General features: G+C 34.4%; 1 protein-coding gene across 2 annotated transcripts in view; it reads left to right on the forward strand.

Annotated features, from left to right (window-relative positions):
- The window catches only part of DACH1 (dachshund family transcription factor 1), a gene marked incomplete at both ends in the record, with an annotated part of 421017 nt that overhangs the window by 280801 nt on the left and 112768 nt on the right, over window positions 1-27448 (forward strand). For both annotated transcript variants that reach the window (XM_080798598.1, XM_080798597.1), the window contains 2 exons: window positions 11070-11242; window positions 26375-26510. In XM_080798598.1, the coding sequence (XP_080654724.1) occupies window positions 11070-11242; window positions 26375-26510 (309 nt within the window). The remainder of the gene's footprint in view (window positions 1-11069; window positions 11243-26374; window positions 26511-27448) is intronic.

Genomic DNA, 27448 nt, shown 5'->3' on the forward strand with positions numbered 1-27448 from the left:
ATTCCTGAATTGGAGTTAAAATGCAGAAATGAAATTATACACATTAAATGCTAATCTTCTTAAGTATTTTTTTCATTGCTAGCAACTGAAATTTTAGTGGTCATTTTGACCTTGAAAATCACCTGCCATGTCTGCCCATGAAAAACTGATGAAAAGTGCTTTGAATAGTATGTCTTCACTACATATAATAAAAGCTATGGAAAGAATGATTTGGTTTCATATAAACAGTAGCTTTCAACAGGCCTGCCATCTGCATGTAATCTACCACTATAATATAATATTATTTCAGTGGCCCTTCAGATGTGCTGAGTTACTTGTGATATGTAGTCTTTTGATTTAAAGCTGCCTCTCTCCATAATGTTCTTAAGGGGATCTTGTAATTGCTCGATATTGTAATTATTTATCATATTAGAAATTGGACTAATGGCACCTTTTCGAGCTATGCTTAGCTGTCTCTATTTGTGTGTGTGTGTGTGTGTGTGTGTGTGTGTTGTCTCTGTTTTGTCTGTTTACTTAAACGGGATTGTTAAAACTTTTTGTTCAATCATAATACCCTATATTCATTCATTCAGTATTCATTGAGGACCGAAGATCTGTCAGGTGTTCATGTTGATTTTCTTATTAAAAAGAATGTTATAGCTTCGAAGTAAGTGGAGAGACTTGAACGTTATAAACAGACATTGATACTCTTTTGTGCTAAGAACTTATTGTAGGAGTCATATATCAATATTTGCTTAATCCTGCTCAACATCTCAGACTTCTTTTTCTTCTCCTTGTTTTGTTTTAAAGTCATTCCGCTGCCTTATTTGGGACTTATTCTGTGGATTACAGTAGAAATACACTTTTAGTAGAAATGCCTTTATGCTTTCTATACCATCTTCAAGCATCATGGCTTAATCTCCCAGCTACGAATCAAAGACATCAAAATCTACCTCATTGGGTATCTGCTTTGTTTCCCAAATTTCAATTCCATATTTCTAATTGCTTGTTGTCAATCTCTATTGGACTGATCCTGAAATATCTCATGTATAGTAAGTCCAAAATTGAACTGATTTTTATTTATTGTCAAGTCAGATATTCCTCATTTGTCAATTCAAAGTTTGGATTGCATGTTCAGAATTCCAGAATCTAAATCCTGGGGCAGATTAAGCCAACCTTTATAACAGTAATGTGGCTCTACCTCTGAGTTTCCTAAGATTCATTGGGTAGTACATATAAAAACTTACCTCATTGCCTGGCACATTAAGAGTCGATGATACATGTTAGGTATCATCACCGTCATCCTCGTTAATGATATCACCGTACAACCCATTGTTAGTCTAGATACTCAAGTCATCTTTCACGTACCCTCTTCATCCCCTTTTGTACCCAAATGGTTACCAACTTCTATCAAGTTTATTTCCAAAACGTCAAACATACTTCCTCTTCTTCATCTTTTCTTTTTTATTCCAAAGGATTAAATTAGGTACATATTTGCTATATTTGTGTATCTCTCTCCCACACTGTAAGTTGCTCAAGAACAAAGGCTATAGCTCAGCATTTTTAAAAGCCACACTGAAGTTTACCTCATATAAATTTAAGAATTGGTCTGAGAATTGCACCTCTAAACTCAAGAACTGACTGAAAGTTAGTCCTACTTCGTTAAAAGCTGGGGATACAATGATGAACAAAAGAAACATAGGGCCAGCCGTGTGGTGCTTAGATTGAGAAGTGAAATGTTGGGTCTTTCTTTAATAACAATGGGAAACAACTGAAGTCCCCCAAGCCGGAGAGTGACAGTATAAGATTTGTACTTAAAAGTAATGATGATCCTTGAATCTGACTACAGGGGCAGATATAGAAGTAGAGATAAATTACACAGATGAAATCAACAGGACCAAAATGGATATTTGTGGCACACAGTGAGAGAGGAGGAGATAAAGATGATCCCTAGGTTTTGGTTTATAAATTGGGGTGATGTCACTTTTTAAGGCCAACCAGGTTTGGGCAAAGATAATTTAAGATGTACATCCATACAAATGAGAAATACTGAGGTAATTCCCATGAGTATGCCATCCTACCTATGAGGGTTTTATGCTTTTTGGAAAATTTAATAGCAGTTTTGGCTCAAGTGAGAAGAATTTTTTTGATTTCAACATAAATAGTTTAAGCCTTAAAAACATTGCATTAAAACAATGGAAATTAAAACTGATGTCAGCTGACCATGAGCAACACTTACCCATGAACATAAACTTGTTAATATTATATACCATGACATTGATTACTCTACTAACAGTATATAAAGTATATTAACTTGAAATTTTATTTGATGTAATTGTAAATCTATAGGGAAATTACAGTATCCTTAGAGAGGAGAATTTCTAGTTCATTTGTTTGCCTAATGGAAAAATAATTTGATGAGTTAAAGTGGGAAAAGGTAGAAATTCATTGACATTGGCAATGAGAAAGGTTAAAAGATGCAGTTAAATTAACATGGGTACATTATACCCAACTGCTTTATTTTGAAGAATTTCATGAATATGTTTTAGATTGGAAAACTTACACATGTTTTTAGTATTGTTATTTCTATACTGTCCATAATAGCATTATACTTTCGCTGTGCAAATTAACAATCTGTTGCAATATGATCATTTCCACTGAATAAAAACATTTGGCTCTTGCTTCCAATCATCTTATAGTCCATATTAGCAAAACATCAAAATATTTAGTCTATACAAATTAATCTGGCTACTATTTATTTTCTTGTATTGAGTCCTGTGTAACTGTTTACTCTGAGTCTGCTTTTGTTTTGTTTTGTTTTGGGGATCCATTTTACCTGGTTAACACTTAGAGCATGGTGCTAATGAGTCCAGAGAAAACAGAAGCATTAAAAAGCAAAGTGTTTTCTGATATAATTATCTGTCTTCTCCACATAAAGTATTTAACCTTTTATCTTTATAGTAATGGCCTTCCTTCTTTTATTTTAAGTTGTATCAAAACTTTCTGGAATTTGGTACAAAATAAGGGAAACTATATAAAGTATTTCATTCTGTATCTAACAATTCGTTCTAATAATTTTTATGAATTTGAAATCAAGACTTTTCAAACCTAAGCCATTGTCTGTCATAAGCTACCTAATGCTGTTCTGGGTTTCCATGTTTCCTCAAGGATTCTCAGGATAATTGTTTTTTATATGTCTTCCTGTTCTTTAAATACCCTTTTTTGTATTCCATTTGGTCTTAGTGACTTGAACTCCAGCTCTGATTTTGCAATTTGTTCTTCAGTCTTTCTAGTACAATAATCGTTAACCATGGTGAAGGACATTCAACTAATAAAAAAAAAAAAAAAAAGAAGCAGTCCTGATTTCTAGTATTTTGTATGTCATTTTGTGTAGCCTGTTAACTTATGCCACTTTCAGCAACACTGCAGAATATGTAAGGAAATAGAAATATCTCAACTTGGTGAAGAAATCTAGCTATATTAGCCTTGTTCTGATGAGTCCATGGACTTTAGTAGCACTGGTGTGATAGTCTCACCATTAAATATATCAAATTAAATGTATCAAAGTATCTCTGCATTCAAAAGAATACATCACAGGTAAAAATAGAAGCTTTCTTGTATGGCAAGTTTTAAATTCCTAATGAACAAATACCACTCAGGTATCACAGAGTAAGGTTTAGTTAATAATAGAGAGCTAAAGAAAATATGTCTATTTCTGGGAGAGTAACATGTTTACTAAGTGACTCATACTTATTGGTAGTAGAATAGTTAAAATTCATCACAATACTATTCTTTCTAAGAAAAAAAAAATAAGTTGATGTCAGAACATCAGCTAAGCAGGATTGGTTACATGACAGCCAACCAGTTTTGCTTTTTGCCAGCAATTCCAAATCAAACATGAGATGTGTACATATACAAATTTTGGTCTCTGGAAATGGCCTTCTCTTTGGGCAATAAAACCTAGGCATTCATGGTATTTTTGTTTTTGCTAAACCATGATACCTAAACTGGAGTATTTTATTTTGGTTTGTTTTATTTTTAAAATTTTGCCTGTAATTAATTGTACCTGGAAAAGATGACTTCTTCTTCATTTTAAAATAATTTGATGAAGTTTAACCAAAACACCAAAAGATTTCAGTGTTTTTTAAGCTAATGTAGATCAACTGAGCTCAGACATTATCCAGAAAAAGATTAAAAGATTGCATTACAGTAACTCATGAGAGGACTGTTTCTCCTGTTTATGCAAAGCACTAGAAGTAGAGCTGACAATTTGTATCTCATTTTTCACCAGGGTGAAGTTAACCCTCTGACAGATAATAACTTGTTTATTCTTATTTACCTTTGGAATAACAACTGAAAGTCCATAGTGTCTGTGACTAGTATTTACTCTTACTGAATAGTCTTGTCTCCGTTGTTAAGATGGCGTTGACATCCTTCTAAGTGGTCTCCAATGGTATGGAGTAAAAGCCTGCTCTTGCCATCATTTTCATTGTAAACAAATCTTGACAATGTCAGGTTCCCGTCACAGTCTATCAGCGTCACTCACTAAGCAGTGGTGTGACCGTTAGTCTCTCTGAGATTTGCCTTCTTTATCAGGGTCAGCCTGTGGGAAAATCTGAATGAATAGTTACATGTTATCTAGATATAAAGGACAATAACATTTACGTGTACTTTTACTATTTTAATGCATGGTAGTTTAAAGGTGTTTGTTTTCTTACAGATAACTTTAATTTTGTGTTTGGTTATTTTACATGTACTCTATCCAAAATTCATTAAAAATACTATGGGCTTCCCTTTTGGAATCTGTTTCTCATTAGATATATGCAAGATAAAATAATAAATATGATTATCTGGGCTAGGCTACTTGGTGCCACTCATATACATACCTAAAGTTTGTGTTTTTTTTTTTTTTAAAGAGAAACAGTGCTTCCCCAAAACATTTTGCATTTCCTTTTCTACTTAAAAAATTGTGTTCCAAAAAACAAAGTGATCTTGTCTTCTTTGCTAATGATTATCTCCACATTTAATATGGTAATCTTTTTTTTGAACATCTGTCTTAATTGATAATTTAATGTTTCAGTTGATTTGCAAACATTCCAAATGCTAAACATCCACATTTCTTTCCCTTTATTTCAGTTTCATTTGCAAGAATCTGTTACTAAAATTTCATTTATAATATAGCCATATTTGTCATTGGTTCTATTGAATATACCATGTAACAAGATACGGAATAGAATTTTTCCTGTGGTCCCACACAAGAACAAAAGGTATCAGGCGTTCCTCATTATAAGGAAAGTAACAAGCAAGTAGTACTTATTAATTGCCCTCTGAACCAGCCTATTCTATCACTCCAGACCCTACAAATCTCCTCCTCCTGCATTATTAGAGGGTACCACCATAGGAAGAGGGGAGTTACGGAAATCCTTGTAGTGAAGAGATGGCATCTGATGGGGAGGGAGTCTCACTGATCCCTTTTTGAGAGCTTTTCTTCACACCAGGTAAAGGGAAGGGCGGGGGGAAGTTCCAGGAGAACGATTCAAGGATTATGGGTGACTCCACCTCATTTCAAAGCTGAATGTCTTATTTTTTAATAACCTCCTCTTCTTTTACAGTATATAAAAGTTATAGTGTTTCTTAAATTTTTGTGTGGGTATTAATTAGAATTTGAAAATATCTTTCCTGAATTATCTCTGGTATCTTTCAAATTAGTTGCTCTATCTGTTCATTTTGGACCTTCTTTTTCATGGTGTTGCTTTTCCTCAAATTTTGTTCATCTTGTTTTCTCTTTTGCTATGGATTTTTGCCCAGTGACTGTTGATTATCTGTCTTATACAGAATGAAGACCTAGACTAATTAATAAAGGTAACCGGTACGGAAAAAAAAAAAAAAGGGTGCATTTCTGTTTTGATGTGAACTGCTGCTCTGTTTTCTGTATGTATCTGAGCATGGGGATAAAGAATTGAGAAGTGGTAGGGTAGAGAGAATGGACATAAATGGAACAAGAGGACCCACACCAAGAGAAGGACCTTAGGTTCAAAGGCAATGGCAGTTCCGGGAGCTTAGAAGAAGAAGAAGCTGAGGGAGATTTCCAGAAATTCCTCTGGAAGGGCCCCTTTAAAGGATCAGAGATGACTTAGGAGATTCTTAGCATTTAGGTACCTGCCATGTGGAAGATGTAAATGGTGGATAGGTATAGTTATAGTACAGTGCAGGGAGGACTTGAGCAGAAACTGGTAGGGTAGGAGGCCTTTATCCTACTATTCAGGAGAAAGAAAGGAGGAGGATGGATAAAAAACTAGCCAAGCCCATGTCTTCCAGATGACCTAGGCTCTACGGCTGGCCAATGTTGATGGGGATGGGGAAAGAGAGATGAGTGTTACCTGGAATGAATTTTTTTGTTTGTTTTTGTGGGGGTTTTGTTGTGGTGGTTGTTTTTGAGGGAGAGAGCATGTGTGCCCACAGGGGAGGAGCAGAGGGAGAGGGAGAGAGAGAATCTCAAGCAGACTCCACACTGAACATGGGTCCCAATCTCACGATCCTAAGATTATGACCTGAGCAAAAATCAAGTCAGTTGTTGAATCAACCGAGCCACCCAGGCACCCCCAGAATGGATTTTTTGATTCTAGGAGGCTATTAAGGGGCTGAAAAGGGAGCCTTGACAAAACATGTTTGAAGGCACTAATTAGAGGAAAACTAAAACCATTTTATATTTGTAACCTGTCAGTTCTGACTGTCCCATAATCTGATTACCTTTAGAGTAGAGATAGCTTTCAAAACTTAAGGGTTTCTCCTCAAAGCAGTATATTTCTGAATTCAAAACTTGGTCCATCAAAAAATATGTATCCCAAAAGATGATAAAATATAAAATAGGGGCAAGCCAAGATAAGTCATCTGAGCTCATAGACAGACTGAGACAGTGCATCAAGCCATCCACTTTTTTTCAGAATCTGAACTATTTTGAAATGTTGAGGTGGAGAGAGTAGAAGGTGGGAGAGAATCTCCCATACCTGGTCTTTACAGATTCACATTTCAGCTACACTGAATCTGAAGGTCACCTTGCTTGTCCCTGAAGAACATACATCTTTTTACACAAAAGAAAACTAAACACACACAATCACTTTTTTGTAAATAGGTTCCATATGTTTGTTTACATATTTATTGATAAATTCTTAATATCTATATAATTAGGCAGGGGAATGGAATTGTTTCAGGTTATATAAAATGCATAATTAACAGCTTTCAGCTAGAGACAGAATTAGTATTCAGGTGTTAATTTCAGTTTTCTTTCGATTATGTACCCACTTACCTCTGGCTATTGCAAAACTATACATTTGTTAATTTTCACCCCATCAAAATCATGCCATAGCTTTCGTGGCTGGCCTTGACTGTGCTTGTGGTTACACTCTTAACATCAGCATATCGCAGCTGCCTGTTGTGTTCTACCCTCAGCTGAACCTACGTAAGCAGATATCTATCCTGAGACCGTTTCTGCCCTTCTCCACAATCTGTGTGTATGACTAGGTATGGGAGATCCTCTCTCCCTGCCACTCCCTATGCCCAACATTAAAATATGATTACAGATCCCAAGCAATCAACAGCTGGATACACTCTCTGAGTCTTTTCATAAACTCATGACCAGTTTCCTTGGCTTAAACCATTTTATAGTTTTATTTTATGAGTTTTTGCATACATGCCTTGACAACCTATTACAGTATGTATTCTTTGAGGTTATAAGTGCTGTATCAACTTCATCTTGTTCTTCCACTCTAAAGTCAAGGAACACTGTGATTCTATAGAATGGGGAAGGAGAAATTCATCAGTTCTTTTCTGTTTCTCTCTAACTCTCCTTAGCAAATATAAGAATATAAGAGTTTTTCTTACATATTTAGTCTTCTGTCTCTTGCAAGGTTTCATGTAGGCATAGTAGTATACTTTGCTTTTAAAGGTATATATGTGTATATGTCTGTATATATACTTGTTTGTAGGCATAGTGTGTGTGTGTGTGTATGTGTATGTGTGTGTGTAGGCTTATATCAATCCCACTGAATATATTGGCTTAAACCAAAGCACCTGAAATTATACATTTAATAACTATGGGTAAGTCTCGTTCTGAAGTGGCCTATTTTCAATTCTTATTTATTCATGCTAATAGAGGAAAAGGATGTTATAAATAATGCAAAAATCACTTACAGCTGACTTAGTTATATATTGTATATTTTTCATCAGACTTAGTTTCTTAATTGTTTGCTCTATTTATTACCCAAATGAGCTAACATCATGAGTATTTAACAAATGATGATTGGCGGAGATGGCTAGGAGCATTTTATGTAGTGGGAAAATCCAATCTTGTGTTATAAACTTGCTATGGAAAATTCACATATGGATGATTGATATTTACCTTACACAAGGGACTAATATCCTGTGATGCAAAAGAGATGTGAAAATAGATGGTATTTTGTCTATAATATGTTTCTGAATGACTCAGTCAGAATTTTGGCTAATATTTTATATAATGTGAAAAACGGAGTTACAGTGCTTCTCTACTATGACAGTAAAATTGAAATGTATTTGGAAAAATCACTTCTTCCAACTTATTAACTGGCAATCAGAATTCAAATAAAAGAAGACATTGGTTCAAGTGAACAGAAAAGCAAAAGTAGGTAATAGATATAAACAGAGCTCAAACTGAATCTAAAATAATGAAGGTGACTGTTTTTCTACACTCCATATATTAATTGCCCATATAAGCAACATACAATGAAAATATAAAGCTTGCTTTTGTTGGGTATCGTAAATGAAATATGTAGAGAAGATTATCCATTAATTATAAATTCCCAATTCAGTTTTCATATTCAAATAGCATTGACTCCAAATTATTATTTCTATATCAACTGTCGGTGATTATGCCTCAATTTTTGTTTTAACTGATACTATGAAAAGTAAAAATGTGAAGAAAAAATTTGACCATTCATTGATAAAGGTGTTGTAGAGTGGAGATTTTAAAAATGTTTTATCACTGAATGTTTACGTGATACCATACCTTTGAAAAATTCATACTTATAATTTTTACATATTTGACTAGGACCTTGGCATAAGTGTCAAAAAAGGCATAAGTAGAAAAGTAAAGTACATCAATTTGAGAATATGGAAGTGAACTTTTATATCACAGTGTAGGAACAAGCTGGAGAAATTTCTTTTATGAGTCATTTCTGGATGAAGCTATAAACTTTTTTTTAGCCAAAAGCTGTCATGGTTTCTTGTAAAATAATAAAGATAATAAAGATATCCATTTTAATTGATTCTTTTCATTGTTTAATAAAATTGCTTTGTTTGATTGCTGAAGAATTTGAATTGAGTTTTCATTACCCACTTCTGAACAATTTACTCTAAGATCCAGACAGTATTGAGCTAATGAGTTTGAATTTATATTGAACCTTAACTGTCTTCATGAAGTAAATGGGAAAAAATCATGGCAGTAACTAAGTATTCTTCATTAAAAACTATGTCGTAGAGATTTTACAATGAGGTTTTTAATAGAGCTAAAGCATTTAAATTGGAGTTTTACCAGCTTTGCTGTTTCTAAGCACATTACAAGAAATATGATTTCCTTTTTTAAGAAATGAAAACTCATAAACTGATGGGGGACATTACAGAAATTTTCTTTCAAGTGGGTAGTTTGTATATTCAACAGATTCAGTTAAACAATAAGTTAATTTAATTTGGGGACATATTTAAATTCAAATTATTCATAAACACCTTCTAAGATATATTCTATTAGGGTGTTTCAGAATCTACTGAAATCTAAGACATGGCCATCATTATTAAGATGCGAGCCCACAAATGTACTGTTTTGACTTTGACACTATATCGCCATAATCATCAACTTTTGTTACTCTGTAGTTGAAAAAAGGTGATATATTTATTGATACACACACATTTCATTTATAAACCTTTGTAAAGTTTTCTCTTAGGTTATTTGTACTGTGTCTAACCATGTGGGGGCATTTAATGATTCCATGTTTAGGATTTGTGATGGAATTCCATGAGGAACTTTAATTCTGAATGGTGGCTAGAATATCACTTAATATAAGGATAAGTCTACAACTACCAGGGGTCTTCTGTTCCACAAAGTAATTAATTCTCTAGGTATATAACAGAACCCATTGTAACTTAATTTGGTTAGTCAAACTAGATTAGACTCCAAAAATAGGCTGAATATTGTAGATTTTTTTTTTTAATTGAGGACCTATGTAAGATAAAAACAAAAAAGAAAATATGGTTTGGGCGAAATTTACTTACTTGAGATTATATCCCCAGGAGTTGCTTGGCCAATCTCCAAATGGGGTATTCTTTTTAAAACCTCATTCCAAAATAAATAAATAAGTAAATAAATAAATAAATAAAACTTCATTTCAAATTAATCATTAGAAAACTTAGAATAATATTGTATCTGAATTGTTTATATCCATTCCCCACAAGCAGCAGTGATGTTTCCTGGGATAAGGAAACACCTTACTCTTGCCCACCCCAGTGTTCTAATGCTTTTCTTACCCTCCTCTGCATGCCTGGACCTCACAGCCTGGCACTTAGTCATCCTCTCCACCACCTTCAGCAGAACCACCTCTGCCAAATTGTATAATGGCAGGTCTTAGCACTAAAAGTAGTAGTTGCACAGAAAAAAGAATCTAATTATTAGGTAGTAAAATATAGGACAGAATAAAGAGATAATTAATTGTGATAAGCTAAAAAAAAACCCTTCATATTTTAAACAAGAATTAGACTGATCAGAAGAATAATACAACAAGTAATTGACCATTTGTATGAAACACATGAAGCGTGGTGACAGGATAAAACATGGCACTGAACTAGTTAGCCTTAAAATTAATTCCCTTGAGTGGTGAGTGGATATTGTTGCCTAAAAGGGGACAAATATTTTTCCTTTGCCAATCATTATTGGAACATTTTTTTAATGCTTAAATTTTCAATGACTTATGTTCTTTGCCATTTTAATAAATGAGATATACCATGTTTCATAGTTTTCATAGTTTTATTTGACCACAGCAGTGATGATATATGTATATTTTTTATAGGACTGGAACTTCCTTTTATGATGATGCCCCATCCTCTAATTCCTGTCAGCCTACCTCCAGCATCTGTCACCATGGCAATGAGCCAGATGAACCATCTCAGCACCATTGCAAATATGGCAGCAGCGGCACAAGTTCAGAGTCCCCCATCCAGAGTTGAGACATCTGTTATTAAGGTAACTGTTTTCTTACATGATTGTTTTGGCCTGTACCAAACATCATCTTAAACCACCATCTCTTAATCTGTGATTTTATTACACAATTCTAACTTCAAAACAGGTAGATGATAGGAAATAAATTATGAGAAAAATCACTTATAGTAATTAGAACCAGGTAGAAACAGGGGTATAAAACTAAACAATATTAGGTTAGGCTACTCTTATATTCTGTGTTGTATCTATTAAGAGAAAGATGAACATAGGAAATTAATTGATATATTTCAAATAAAGCGTGTGTTTAAATGGTTGTATGTAGGAGGGCATGCGTGTGTATACACATGTGGTGTTATGAGCCTTAAGGTGTGGAAAAGTATTTGATTTGTTTTTAGAAGACAAGAAGTGGGGCGCCTGGGTGGCTCAGTGGGTTGGGGCCTCTGCCTTCAGCTCGGGTCATGATCCCAGCGTCCTGGGATCGAGCCCCACATCGGGCTCTCTGCTCAGCGGCGAGCCTGCTTCCCTTCCTCTCTCTCTGCCTGCCTCTCTGCCTACCTGTGATCTCTGTCTGTCAAATTAAGTAAAATCTTAAAAAAATAAAAAAAATAAAAAAAAGAAGACAAGAAGTGTTAAATTATGGTTTTGCCACTTAATAGCTATGTTGCCTTGGGCATGTAACTCAATCTTTCTAATTCTATTTTACATATAAAAAATAGATAATATGGTGTAGGTGGAAAAACTAAACAAAATAATAAAAGTCATTGTTTTTTATAAATTCAAAAATACACTATATATGGAAGATAACATTGTTGTTATACAAAAATCACATGTGTGTATATACACAATTTTTTTCTCTCCCTCCCCTTGTGTAGGAAGGTATGTGTATACCTCTATATGTGTCTGGGTATACTTTTCACTTATTTTATAATGTGTATTTATATCAAATTACTTTAAGTGCACTGTCAGAATATATTATTAATTTTTAAACTAAAAGATACCTCATGCTCATCCTTATCTGACATAATCATTACCTTCTTTTCCTGAATAGAATACACTTGAGTTTAAGGGAGCCTCTGGAGCATGTCTTACATAAAAGGTCCTGTTAACAATTGTTATTCATTGCTGGTAAAAATGCAAAATGATATAGCCATTTTGGGAGACAGTTTTGTGGTTTCTTGCAAAACTAAACATACTCTAACCATGTGATTGTATATTTTGCCACCTCCTTGGTATTTACCCAAAGAAGTAGAAAATTTATATCTATACAAAAACTTGCATATGGGTATTTATAGCAGCTTTTTAAAAAATAATTGCCCAAATTTGGAAGCCACCAAGATGTGTTTCAATAGGTGAAAGGATAAAAAAAAAGTGGTACCTCATGACTTTGTTAAATTAACATTTGTTAAATGGACCGTAGGGTGCTTGATGGTGAGTCATGGTCCAATAACAGACTATAAGAAAAACTGAAGTAGAGAACTTTATTACTCATGAGTCCTAGAGGAAGTACCCAGAGGTGTACCTCGAGGGATCACATGATGAGGTCAAGGCAGAGTTCAAAAAGAATAAGGCAGGATCTGGGGCAGATGCCGGCATTAAGGTCCATGGGTAGAATACTTTGAGGTTCCTTGGCTAGGCCTAGATTGGTCCATTAAAACCAGAAGAGCTGCATTTTGATAAACCCCACAGGGGTCCTATGTAAGAGGAGACTGCTCATCTCACATGCTGTTGGGGAGGTCCTATCAGGGACTTACATTTGTCTGTGACTCTGTGGCTGCTATCTGGGGCATGTATGTGTTTGCAAGTCCCTCCAGGACAGTTGGCCAAACAAAATGGATACCCAGGCAGCAATACCATGGAGTAGCTTAGCTAAACTCTTGATGCCATATAATGGAATTATTATTCAGAACTGCAAGGAAATGAGCTATCAAGCCATGAAAAGACATGAAGAAAACTTAAATGTATACTGGTAAGTTAAAGAAGCTAGACCAAAAAGATTACACACTATGATTCCAAGTGTATGACACTCCAGAAAATGCAAAACTGTGGAGATACTAAAAAGATCAGTGGTTCCAGGGCATGACAGGGATGAATAGGGAGAGAATAAGAAATTTTTAGAACAATTATAATGTTCTGTATGATACTAAATGATGGCTGTCATTATACATTAAAAAGAAAAAAGGCCTTGTGACTACTTATATAGAACATTGAATAACATGCTAATAGCAGTTTTTCTTACAATAATGGCTCTATAAACAAAGATGTATACTAGTCCCTCATATCATTTTCTGAAGTATCCATATCAGGAAAATTATATAGACAAATAGATTATAATATATAATTATATTATTTCTATATTATGATATATAGATATTACATTATTTTCTATAAATATATATATATTACAGAAGACCCAGATCAACTTAAAAATCTTTAGTGAGAAAATGCCAGTGAACACAACATAAAAAGAAAAAAAGAAAAAGAAAGATACTAAGTATTATAGAATGTGATTATTCTAATTTTTTAAAATTTAGTAATGATTACTATAGAGAATCACCCTCATAATATTAATTATATAATGTTCACTCTTGAAACTGGGAATTTTTATAATTTTTCATTTAGACAAGATTTAGATTCATAGTTAAAGGAAAAATATGGCAGAAGAGCAGAATTTAGCAGTTCAAAATCTTTTTTTTTAAAGATTTATTTATTTATTTATTTATTTATTTATTTGATAGAGATCACAAGTAGGCAGAAAGACAGGGAGAAGCAGACCCCCAGCTGAGCAGAGAGCCCGGTACGGGGCTCGATCCCAGGACCCTGGGATCATGACCTGAGCCAAAGGCAGAGGCTTTAACCCACCGAGCCACCCAGGCACCCCATCAGTTTAAAATCTTAATGGGTGACTTTGTTATAAACTCTATCTAGGTAATTTGGACATCAGCTAGTAGCACATGGATCCAAAAGACTCCAATTACATTAGACGCTTGGTTTGTTTTATATTTTCAATACAGATTTATTTTTAAAATAGTTTATGTTTTATCAGATGTTAATTAGAATACTTAAGTGAATCGTCCTTTAATAAATCCTTTATTGTCAGAGTTTAGGTAAGTAAGAGGAAGGAGTTGGGTTTCCTCTGAAAGGCATCTATAGAAAACAATCTAGATTACTGAAAAGTCAGCAACATTCCTGTAGTTTCTTAAATTAAGGTTGTGGAAAGGAGGGAGATAGGGAAAAAGGAAGGAAATATGCAAAAAGGTAGTAAGAAAGGGATGGAGCTCTGTGCCTTGAAATGTGTGCCAACACTTCCCACATTATGATATCCCATTTCCTAGTCTCTTGGGGCAAATATTTTCAGAAACTTGGCTATGGATAGATTAAAGGAAATTATGGACTTTTGAATGCACTGGTGGTATAAATGGTCATAGTAGTTAAATAAGAAACAATGGCTCCAATTAAGAATGATTAGAGAAAATAAAAACTGATAGTTTTTAATTTATTATTTATCATTAGTAAAACAAAGCTGGTAGCTTTAATTGCCAAGATCAAAGTGAAGTTCCGTTGATCATTGTGAAGTTCTGAAGGGCCTATCTGCCCCTTTCCTCTGAGCCCGGCCACCTATATACTTTCAAATTTGATGCTGACAGGTAAGGATCAAAGAGAACAAACAGTTTCAAGAAAAGCATGAGACAATTCTAGTAATGTTTGTTAAAAAAATATCCAGACTGGTAAAAAAATTGACAGAATGGCCTCAGAGAATAAGGGTGAGGAATAGGTTCTTTACAGAATTCTAAATATTAGGGGAAACAAGTTAATAAATCAACCTTCCTAAATTTCTATACAATAGACTTTGTAGCACAACCAGTATTCAGTAAACTCCCGTGATATGTATCAGTTAAACTTAATTTGAGGGAAGTTTTATTTTCCCCAAGAAAATGTTTGACTCCTATGTCATATTAAATAGTATGAAACCTAAGTGGGCAATTAGAATAATGCTTGTAACTTTGTTTTCCTGAAAAGATTCTAATTGTGAAGACCTATTAAAAGTGAAATGTTAAATGCTAGAGAAGATATACCCCCATCTGAAGGAATGATGGAACTAGGGAAGTAGCCTTTGAAGAGAAAATAGAAATTTGAGGGGTTTTCCATGTGCTGGAACATACCATTTATATTTTTGAGAGTAATGACAAGAATTAAAACGATAACTCAACCTACATGAGAATGGCAATAAGAATTTATAGGACAGTGGTACCTGGGTGGCTCAGTGGGTTAAGCCTCCGCCTTCATCTCAGGTCATGATCTCAGGGTCCTGGGATTGAGCCCCTCATCGGGCTCTCTGCTCAGCAGGGAGCCTGCTTCCCCCCTCTCGCCAGTTGCTCTCCCTGCTTGTGAGCTCTCTCTCTGTCCAATTAATAAACAAATTCCTTAAAAAAAAGAATTTATAGGACAGAAGAGAAGTGAAAACAAAGCTCTCAGAGTTACATATTTTAAAGCATTCTATACTTACCTGTTTCTAGAAGGTAAAGGAGCTTCAATGCCTTTCTCATAAACTTATTTAGGAGAAGGTACATACTAGTACATGCAATGGAACAGTGTCCAAAAGTTGTCTCCTTGGGTAACATTCACCTTGCTTCCCCAGTTTTGGCATGGACTGTGAGTTAAGAATGGCTTTACACTTTTAAGTGGATGGGGAAAAATAACATAGGAAGGAGAATTTTTCATGACACATGAAAATTCTATGAAATTCAAATTTTAGTGTCCATAAATAAAATGTGTTTGGAACTTAGCTATTCTCTTTGTATAATGTCTATGGCTATATTCACATACAAAGCATAATTGAATAAAATATTTACTAGCTGGTTTTTTACAGAAAGTGATAGCTGATACCCACATTAGAGCTGTTGATTAACTCAAACACATGTGAATCTTAGGCTGTGGATAATTGACGCAGCTAAAGCTAAACTCTCAAACATTATGGGGCCACAGAATTTGGTATGGAAAGATAAAAGAAACTAAAAGGACTGAGGAAAAGAAAAGTACGTAGACATAGATGAAGATAATATCAGTGTAACATTATAAATAGCTTTAAAGGCAAAGCTTCATGATGGAATCTGCCAAAATTAAACTTAGATTTTCTCCTGCTGATTGGTTTGGACTACTGGAAAAAATTTAGTAAGATAACTTTGAGGAGGAAATGGGCATATATTGTTTACACATTAATTCTAATTTAAATCCCTTATAGCCAATTGCCTATAAGTATATATATTAAATTCCTGTAGGCTCTATATTAGTTTATTATGTATCAGTGAGACTCATATATTTTTGCTGTTTAATGTTCTATGAATGTTATGAATGAAGAGACATAGACTTGAGATGTCAGATGTTACATAATCCAGCTTTCCCTGCGGTGGGGTAACAATTCTTCCATCTTCCCTAGCCATTTTTATATATCTAAGCTTTTGTGGAAAGCCTACTCTATTTTTAGCAAATTCAAGAGTGAGGAGGGACTACATTTGCTTCTACCTTAACTTTATCATATTCTCTGTGAAGAAACAAGTCTACTAATTCTTCTGTGTTCTAGCCATTTAAATAAACAAATCCTCTGCTATAGTACCTATAATACCTCTGCTATAGTACTGTAGTACTATAGTACCTATAGTATAGGTACTATACCTATAGTTTAGTATCTCTGCTATAGTACCTATTTGGTCCTCCAGACCAAATATCCTCATTTCCTTTGACCATTCCTCATCAGGCTTCTTGGCTGACCATTTTTTAAAGCACCCCCTGTCCCCAACCCTTCCCATACAATATTCTAGAAGTGAACAGGCTAGTGAAGAGACACTGGAACGAACATAAGCCTCAGTTTGGACAATAGTTTATAAATGTCATCATAATTCATAAAACTGTTTTGCTAGCTGAATGTGTGACTCATTAAGTGACATGCCTTTTCAATATGAAATTTTATTAAACCAATTTTATTAAGCCAATTCTTTGTTGCTTTTACTAGGATTTTGCATTTGTTCATATTAAGTGTGTTTCCCAGTCCACTGATTTAGGTTTTTTAGATAATTAACTTTTTTTTTAATTTGAGTGTTGTTGACAATACAATACACAACGTTATATTAGTTTCAGTACAACATGGTGATTCAACTTCTCTATACTCTATGCTATAATCACCACGAGTGTAGCTACCATCTGTCACCATGCGACACTGCTACAATATCATTGACTATATTCCCAATGCTGTGTCTTTTGTTTCTGTGAGTTATTCATTCCATAACTGGAGGCTATTCTTCAGATACTTTTGAGTCTTGACATTCTAAACTATCATACTAGCTATTTATACAATCTTTGTATCATTTCCAAATTGTAAAAGGATGTATTACTTGTACTACCTTAAATCATTCAGGAAAATAAACAGTATAAATCAAGAGATCAATTTTTCTTGTCATTAGAGAATTCCTAATAGGCTGAAATGTTCTACTAATTGATTCTCTTTAGGTATCATTCATCAAGTAACCCCAAATCTCCCTGAATGAATCAATATTTTTCTCACATTTTATTTAATAAATTCACAATGATATCAAAAGGACTTAGAAAAAAATGGTTCTTGTTGAAAAAAAAATTAAAAAAGAAAGGCAGATATTTTAGTGGTTTAAAACATATGTTATGGAGGAAAGATTCTTTGGTTGATAGTCCAGTTCTACCACCTCTTTGTGATGGTGACCTCAGACAAGTTACTTAATATCTGTGTCACAGTGGGTTAGTGACATTCCTACCTCATCAGGTTGTCGACTGATTAAATTAGTGTTTATAAATAACATCATTGGAAGTTTTTGTACACTGACATTATCTTCTCCCCAAATATTCACAAACATCTGTTTAAAATAGGTTCTAGAATCTTATAAAGAATTTGTGTCTAGCTTCTGAAATAGAGTCAAAATCGTAAAGAACTTTTTTTTTTCTTTTTCAGCCCTCCTCACCTAAGAAAAGCACTGCAATTTGCATTTGGGGGAGTTGTAATGCAGTGGTATACAAAGCAGATTTTTAAATGCGTTTTTTCCAGATTTCATTCTTTTCAGGGTTAATATAGAATTGTTTTTGAGAAAATTGGAAATATTCAAATTACTCTACATTCTTGATAAACATCTTTCTTTCTTGCCACATTATAGGGATTCCTGAGAACAAGGAATATGACTTAAATTTGTTAGTCTTCCCCACCAACCTCTTGTGTGTATGTGTGTGTGAGAGAGAGCGAAAGAGACAGAGACAGAGACAGAGACAGAGGCAGAGACACCTTAGGACAATCTCATTTAAAGAATTAAACATTGAAAAAAAATTAAGTATAATGTATAAATTTCCATTCCCTAATACTTCTCTTCAAAGTAGGTCCTTAAAGTACTATTCAGTAAATAGGACTTTATGTACATGAAGTTTAAAATGTTTAAATATTATGAAAACTAGAACTGGAGTGACCTAATTCTCAGAGTACATGAAAATCCTAGAGCAATGTCATGTCCCTTATGTTTGTTTTTAGGTACAGAATAGTTTATTTTGGGGCAATCATAAATAACTCTAGATATATGCATTACTTTTAGACATTTTTCACAGAAAAGTTGACTTCATATAATTTTTACTTGGATTTAGAAAAAACAAGTATATCCTCTTAATATTTATTTGGGTGTTAATATTAAATATGAAGAGGATGCTCACAAGAAAAAGGAAGTATTAAAACATAACCACCGCTAAGTATACCCTGCATCAATGTATTTAAACAAATCACATTTATTTATTTATTTTTTAAAAGATTTTATTTATTATTTACAGAGAGAGACACAGAGAGAGAGGGAACACAAACAGGGGGCGTGGGAGAGGGAGAAGCCGGCTTCTTGCTGAGCAGGGAGCCCGATGCAGGACTCCATCCCAGGACCCTGGGATCATGACCTGAGCCAAAGGCAGAGCCACACAGGCACCCCAAAAACATATTTATTTAAACCCATAATTTGTAATAATACTAATTAGCAAACTCATAGTTCACCTTTGAAATCTGGAGAATTGACTTTTTAAAGGACAAATAAATGTTTAAACAAAGGATGCATTAAAGGGTGGAATCCCACATTTTCCTGGGTTTCCCATACAAACTGTTCCTCAGAATAATCATTAATTCAGTAGGGGAACTTTCTGTTTATATAAATCGTCTAGCCAAAAAAAAAAAAAAAAAAAACCCAACAACAACAACAACAACAAGAAAAAACGAATAAGGAATGATAAATTTAGAATGTCACCAAATTGCCAGTCCTAAGGAAGTAGAGTCTAGGCCATGATCATCAGTGTGAGCCAGCTTCATAAAATGCAACCAAGGAGACAGCATGGGGCATGCAGAACCATCTACGAGGCAGTCTTGCCCCAAGCTCAACTTGAATTAAGTATCCAGATTTAACTATGTAGGACCTTCAGGGTACAGAGGAACATAGAGATAAATTATACCCTTAAGGAACTGCATATGGCCAGTTCAGTGTGGTTATAGCCTGTAAGAACATATACAGTGCCTTAACTAGATAAAAGTTTGGCTTTAAACATTTGCCATGCACAGAGAGAATGACGCCACTTAACAAATGGCAGTGTTGACCAAGACAGAACTTAGCTTTTTCTCCTTCCTCTCCTCCCGCTGCATCCCCTTCCTCGAGTGTGGGAAAGGAGGAAGTCCTATCTTTTCATTAGGTTGCTAGTATTTATTCTTACATAGGAATGAATTGTATCCCTGAGCCAAGACCATATGCTGTTTAAACTAACTGTAAGACTTTATATTAACAAATAGTAATCTGAAATTATGAGGCTACCTGAATTTTCATACAGATACAGGAAAAAAATATAGTCCCCTACCTCCACTGAATATGTTTGAAGAGACAGCTGGAGAATAAAACTAAGTTGTTTATGATTATACTCATGGGTCCTACCAGTTTCACATTCAGCAACATTAAGTATTTCTTATGTATCATCACCAAAACAAATAAAAAGAGCTATGTAAATATCCTTTGAAGCCTCGCTTTAGAACTTTGAGTCATGGAGTTTTGATGGTTTTCTGCCTGGTTCTCTACAGATGCAAGTATATTAGCATCATTTACTATGTCTTCCAAAATTCCTTGTTAACACTTTCCTGGGTCCAGAAACTTATTTCTACTACTTGTTTTCTCTGATAATTTTCACCAGAACAAGGGAATTTAGATGTCATGCTTAATCAGTGTGCATATATGTTTCTTAACTCTGCTAACATTTCCTAGTTTATGATAGATGCTCCATGAGGGAAAGGACTTCCATCAGTTCTGTTTACTTACGTATAACCAGAGCCCAAGACACTGGTACAGATTAGATGGTTCAGTAAATATGCTTTGAATAAATGAATTTAAGTGTGAGCTGTCTTAAAGCTCAGGAGTTTGGGTTATATAAAGTATTAGCCAACTTCAATTTTGTAAGTTAACAGTTATATTAAGATAACATTTAATGTTAGAAATATCTTCTCCCCGGGCCTACAACATATTCAGTCAGGGAATCTCAGACTGATACACTTATGAAAGTCCAGATAATTAAAAAGAGAGCAACATAAAGTAAAGCTAAGTGAAATAATTCTTCAGAGAAATCTGTTGTGATCATTTGGACTTACACTAAGAAAATATTTTAAATTAATAAAATATAATGCATTTTGTGAGGAGAGGAGACAATATAATTTTTAAATATTCAAATGCACATGTGTAATACTAAATGTTTTGTACTTTTTATTTTAGAATTTTGGAATACATTATTTTGAATGCCACCTTTGATTCTGAATTATCTTAGAGACTAATGCTTCTTATTCTGCCCAGAGGCAATAAATGTAGCCTTTTCTTTATTGTTATTCTGGTACCATTAGTTTATTAGTATGACCTTTTTTTTTTTTGTGAGAGGGTATTCCTCTTAAATTTTCATTTATTATTGTGGCTGGTTTTATAAAGATGGAACACTGCAAAGGATTGTGTTTTATTGATTGGTGGAGTTATGATGCAGGACTATAAAGCAGTGTGTTGAAGTATTAAATTAAATATTCTTCCTCTTTGTCCTACTTCAGGCCCATCTTGGAGGTTAAAGGGTATTACACAAATGAAATGATAAATCCAGTTTACATAGTTTCCCTATAGACATTGAACTGCTTCTTTCTTATTATGTCTGAATAAAACTCATTATCTATTTTGTTTCAGTAATAATTATGAGATTCTCTCCTAAGCAATTCTTTACTGTCTCCATTATTCTCCATCTTATAGCATACTCTGGAAAGGCAAGCATATAAATATGATAAAAGAATTAAGCTGTTGAAATAAATTAATTTATTGTGCAACAATGTATTCAAATCTTACTTGCTCAGTGGATTTTACTTTAATGAAATTCTTCAAAGAACAATACATCATGTTCCAAAGATTGAAATTATACATTAAGTGAAATGACTGAATATGTTGTGTCTCAATTTATAGAAAGTTTCAATTGAATACTTAGCTTTTAAATAATAAAAATTTGCATAAATTAAAATATTTTCTTTAAATGAAAGTATTAAGTATTGTCTTTGTATCCTTTGTTCTTAGACAGTTATAATTAAAGTAAAAATAAGCTAAAGCTAAATTAAATACACTTTCACTTACATTTTCTAAGCCCTAAATTATGCTTTTAAGATGTATTTTACATTAGATTTAAATCTAGTTTATTTTTTTACCTGGTTTATTATATGATGTTTTAGAGTATTTTGAATGTATAAATGAATAAGTAAATAATGCATGAATGAAAAGAATCATTAAGGAAAGCTTTGACAGTTAAACATATTGTCTAATGAAATAATTTTTATACTTCTGTGGAAAATAAAACAACTAATTGTTTTTAATGGCATAATCATTGTTGTTAGAATTTTAGACATTAAATATTTAAGTATTTTATGAGTTAAATATCTCAGGAAAAAATCAGTTTCTCATGCTTTCCATTAGCACCAGTAAGAAGTCTGTTATGACAGGAAACTCAATACTTGCAAAATAACTTCAGAGGGATTGATTTATTTCAAGATCTCACTTTGTCTCTGTGCCTCCAAACGTGTGCCACTGCATATATGATCACTCACATAACTATTATGACAAATATTAAAATGTACTAATGAATAAACATTGACATCAGTGACTTTTTCAAGAAAATAGAATGGTTAAGCTAGAAAACTGTATTTTTGTCAATTAAAAGTATAGAGTGTTCTTTTTCAAATACTTACCATGTAGTTTTGTGTAATCCAAGTGTTGGGAACCAGACGTATTAGGGATTACCTTCCAAGTTTAGACTCATTTGCCTTTTTATTAGAATTTTTAGAAATCGAGGTTAGACTCCTTAGAGTTTTTCTCTGGTCATTTATGCCATTAACATTAGCATAACTTATTAATCCATATACACAGACTATATAAGAATTCTATATAGTAAATTCTATACAGTATACAGTATTATATGTAAAGGATTAAGAACACCTCTTCCAAGACATATCTGAGCTGCTACTCGAAAGACGCATTAAGCACAGTGTTGTTTCAAGTAATTAAGTACATGACCTAACTGGCATTTTGGGGGCAGTGAGAGGATTAACAAATTGTGGGATATTTGTGCAGTTGGATATATTCAACAGTAGAAAAGAATAAACTAATGGCACATGAAATAACATGGATGAATCTCAAAAAAAGTTTTGTTGCTGTGAAGAAGCCAGCCACAAATATGTACTATATGGTTTCATTTTTATGAAATTCTAGAACCAGCAAGTCTATCCTATGGTGGTAGAAGTCAGAAAGTGGTTGCTTATAGGAATCGAGAGGAATTGACCAGAAAGGGACAGGAGAAGTCTTTCTGGAGTTATAGGAATGTTCTAGATCTTGACAACTCATCAAACTGAACACATAATAAATGCATGGTTTGCTTCATAATTTAGGGTAGGTGTGAATGTCAAGAAAAAGGATTTATAATATCAGCTGCTTTTAAAATTATGATGAAAAGATTGGAAGTAACATCAGCATCCAGATGTGAAGTCTCTATTCTTTTAAATCATATGTGTTTGTTTCTTAGAAACTTAGGTCATTTGTTAGCCAGGTGGACTAAAGAACTCGTATCATTTAGAAGTTTATATTCTTTGGGGAGCCTGGGTGGCTCAGTTGGTTAAGTGGCTGCCTCCAGCTCAGGTCATGATCTCAGGGTTCTGGGTTGGAGTCTCATGGTGGGCTCCTTGCTCAGTGGGGAGTCTGCTTCTTCCTCTGTCCCACCCCCTGCTCGTTCTTTTTCTCTCTTATTCTTTTATTCTCTCTTATTCTCAAATAAATAAAGTTTTTTTTTTAAAGTGTACCTCCTTTGATTTATTTAGTTTGGAAAAATAACTGATAATATGTTCATTTTTTGGTGTTATTTGAGACATCAATTTCAAAATATTTAATCTCCAAATTGTGCAGTTGGATACCATCTTTCTTTAGTATCCCTTAGTATAGCAAATGCATGACACGTCGTAAACTTCCCTGAACAAGCTAACAGTAAATTTTAGCTCTGGAGGGTGTGTGTCTCCCTCTTTCCCTCTTTTCTGCCCCACCTCTCTCTCTTCCTCATTTGCTTATTTTTAGTCTTTCAAATATAACCCCACATGACTTGGGTAGGAAAATATATTGTGTGATGCTTGCATTTACCTACATACCAGTCTGTGTTGCTGTTTGCAGAAAATAGAGCACTTAGTTCTTTTTTTTTTTTTTAAGATTTTATTTATTTATTTGAAAGAGAGCATGAGAGGGGAGAGGGTCAGAGGGAGAAACAGACTCCCTGCTGAGCAGGGAGCCCGATGCGGGACTTGATCCTGGGACTCCAGGATCATGACCTGAGCCGAAGGCAGTCGCTCAACCAACTGAGCCACCCAGGCGCCCCTAGAGCACTTAATTCTTAACCTCCGATCAACTAAGGTAAAGGGCAAGTGTTATATGGTACAATATTGATAATACATCTCTCCTTTGGGAGGTTTTAATTGTCTTTTACAGAAACCAATCCACACATTTTAGACCAGTCCAAAAGCTCCTAAAATACAAAAAATTATCTTTACAACAAGATTCTAATATGCATTGCAACTTTTGGAAGAATTTAGTTGTTGTTGTTGTTGTTGTTGTTTTTCCTTTGTTTTGGTTACAGTATTGATTGATCTTGCAAATCTTTTGTCATGAACTTTCTTATGGGCCTTTTTTAATTCCATGGAATATATAATGGGAAACTGGTTCATGCATGGATTTTGCAGAAGGCTTGGTCATTTTTCTGCTTATTGTCATTTTATTTGTCATGCTTTTCCCAAATTAAGCCTCCACATATCTGTGGAAGATGTTTATCAACAGTGTTCAGGATTGAAACATTAAACGGGTGTGAGACAAGTGGTGTTCAATTTTGGACGCACATTAAAATCACCTGAAGTCTTAAAAAGTGAAGTCTGGGCTCCACTTCTGATTCAGTTCATGGGACTGTTGTAACAAAGTATCATAAACTGAGTGGTTTGAAGCTACCCAAACGTGTCCACTCACATTGGTAGAGACTGGAAGTCTGAAATCAAGATGCTGGCAGTGTCACGCTCCCTCTGAGCTCCCAGGTAGAACCCTTGCTTGCCTCTCCATCACTTCTGGTGGTGCCTGGTCGTCCTTGGCATTCTTGCCTGGCGGCTGTGTAATTCTAATCTCTATCTCTATACGTGACATTTTCTCTCATATCTTCACAATGTCTCTTGTAAGGACACCAGTCATGTTGGATTAAAAGCCCACTCTACTCCAGTAGGACCTCATTGTAACTAATTCCAGCTGCCAAGACCCTTTTTCCAAATGAAGTTCACATTCACAGGTACTGGGGTTTAGGACTTCATTTTTTCTGGAGACATGATTCAACCCCTCATACTCAGCAAGACAGAATCTCTGGGAAGGAAGCCCAGGCACAGGCATGTTACGAATTTCCCAGGTGATTCTAAAGCAGAGCAAGATTGGGAACCATCACGGGACTAATAGAACCCCTGAGACCGACAATAGGTATTACAGACCCTCATTCTCAATGGTCAATTGACCTCCTACAAATCAATTACATTTTAGAACTTTTTTCTTTTAAATTTCTTAAAGTCTGCTCTTTCAAAATTGGCATTTTTGCACCCAAATAAAGAACTATTGATTTATTCCATATCATGTAGTTTACTTCTAACCTTTAAAATATTTATTAATTATTGAAAAGACAGTTCTTCAAGGTCTATGTGCCTTGCTATCTGAAGGCATAAATATCATGTTGCTCAAAGAAGAAAATGTTAATAAGTGGAGTATCTTATTTCTTAATCTGTAACTCCATTTATAATAGCTCACTGGAGACAGTTATACGATATATTTTCACATTAGTCTAATGGGGAAGGTTCAGGGCTTAGCAGGAAAGACAGGGAGTGGGACCTAAGTGTTAACACAATAGTGTTAGGAAACATGATACCAAGTTTCCCTAGGATACAACTAATATATATTTCATGAATTTCCTCTAATACGTATATGTGGTTGGGTTGGAGCTGAGAGAAACAGGTAGTCTGAAAATTATTAGAATCAAAAAAATTATTCCAATGTTAAATAATAATCGATTTCTATGACGCCTTAAAATGTGACCATCCAGGTGTGTCCAGAGCAGGGCCATGATGAAAAAGCTGTTAATAACTCCTCTAGTGTTTTTATTATGGTCTGTCACATTGATAATTTGTGTGCTAAATGATCCTTACACACTTGCTACAGCAATAGAACATAGAGAATTCTTTAAATTGATAATTGTCTGGACTTGAAACCTGCTTTGTTCTGTTATTTTGTTGTCGTTCTAATGGGTTCTAAAAGGGTCATCTTTGCTGACCTCCCTTTTTATCCAGAGAGGGGATCCACATTTGCCATTATTGCTTGCCTGTAGAACTTGTTTCCTAACTAGTCTTTCCCTACTTTGGCTTTGCTCAAGATAAAGGGTTAAAATGCCAGTGAAAGATGAATCTAGTTCCTTTACATTTCTACAGTACTGCATGAACAAAAATCAACATTCATTAAGTAACGTTCCCATGTATTTACCTCTTTTCTCCCCCAATTCCTTCCCGTGGTGCCACAGGAGCGTGTCCCAGACAGCCCTTCACCTGCCCCCTCTCTGGAGGAGGGCCGGAGGCCTGGCAGCCACCCATCATCCCATCGGAGCAGCAGCGTGTCCAGCTCCCCAGCACGGACTGAGAGCTCTTCGGACAGAATCCGTAGGTCTCATACTTTTACTTGTCACCATTTTAAACTTTATTAGGTGCAGCTGGCTTTTCTAATCAAAATTCCCTCATTCCAAATAGATCTCAGATGTATCATGTTCTGAAGCTGTGTAGCAATAGCCATCTCTCAAAATTATGTTTCCCAGTTTGCAATATCATGAGGTATGGGGCTACATTAACAGGTTCTGATATAAACTCCCTCTCTTTGATGCCACACATAAAGGTCTGAGCTATGAAACAGAGAAAGTAAGCTTCTAGATTAGTTTCTGAAGTACACACCTCCAACTCAACAGTTATCTAGTGGCTGAGGATATGATTTGGGGATTACTCAACTTTATTCTTCAGTCCCATCCCTTGCCGGGTTTTGAAATGTATCAATTTTCAAAATTCACCATTGCATTGACAAACATAGCCACAAAGAGGAATTAAAAAAATGAAATTCATAGCAATTGACTTTAAAAAGAATGTCTTCGTCATTCTGATGGTCAGTGGATTGAAGAATTTTAAATCGCTTGAGTTTTAGAATTTGAATTAGTACGTCAATAATGCATATTATTGTCAGATATTATTGTTGTTAAATTCTGAATTGTAGGGGCTCTTTTATTTCGTGATCACACTTTCAGATATTTAACCAAGAAAATGAAGAGTAAACTTAAAAATGAGATTCAATTAACTGGTTATTTTGTATCTGTATTTTGTATCATGAATCTAATATGGTTTTTCCAATACAACAAACATATTAGCAGTGATCGTGTTGGTTGACAAAATCAATATCATTGTATCCTTTCCAGGATTTACTTTATTTTAGAAAATCATATTTGTGGTATAAACTTCATCTAATTACACATAACTGGCTGAAGTTATTTGGTTGTTGAAAATATTTTTATAATATGAAAAACATTTGCTAGAAAGTATATTTATAAGTCATAAAG

This window comes from Martes martes (genome assembly GCF_963455335.1).
Source record: "Martes martes genome assembly, chromosome: 3".
In the NCBI taxonomy this organism is placed as follows: domain Eukaryota; kingdom Metazoa; phylum Chordata; class Mammalia; order Carnivora; family Mustelidae; genus Martes; species Martes martes.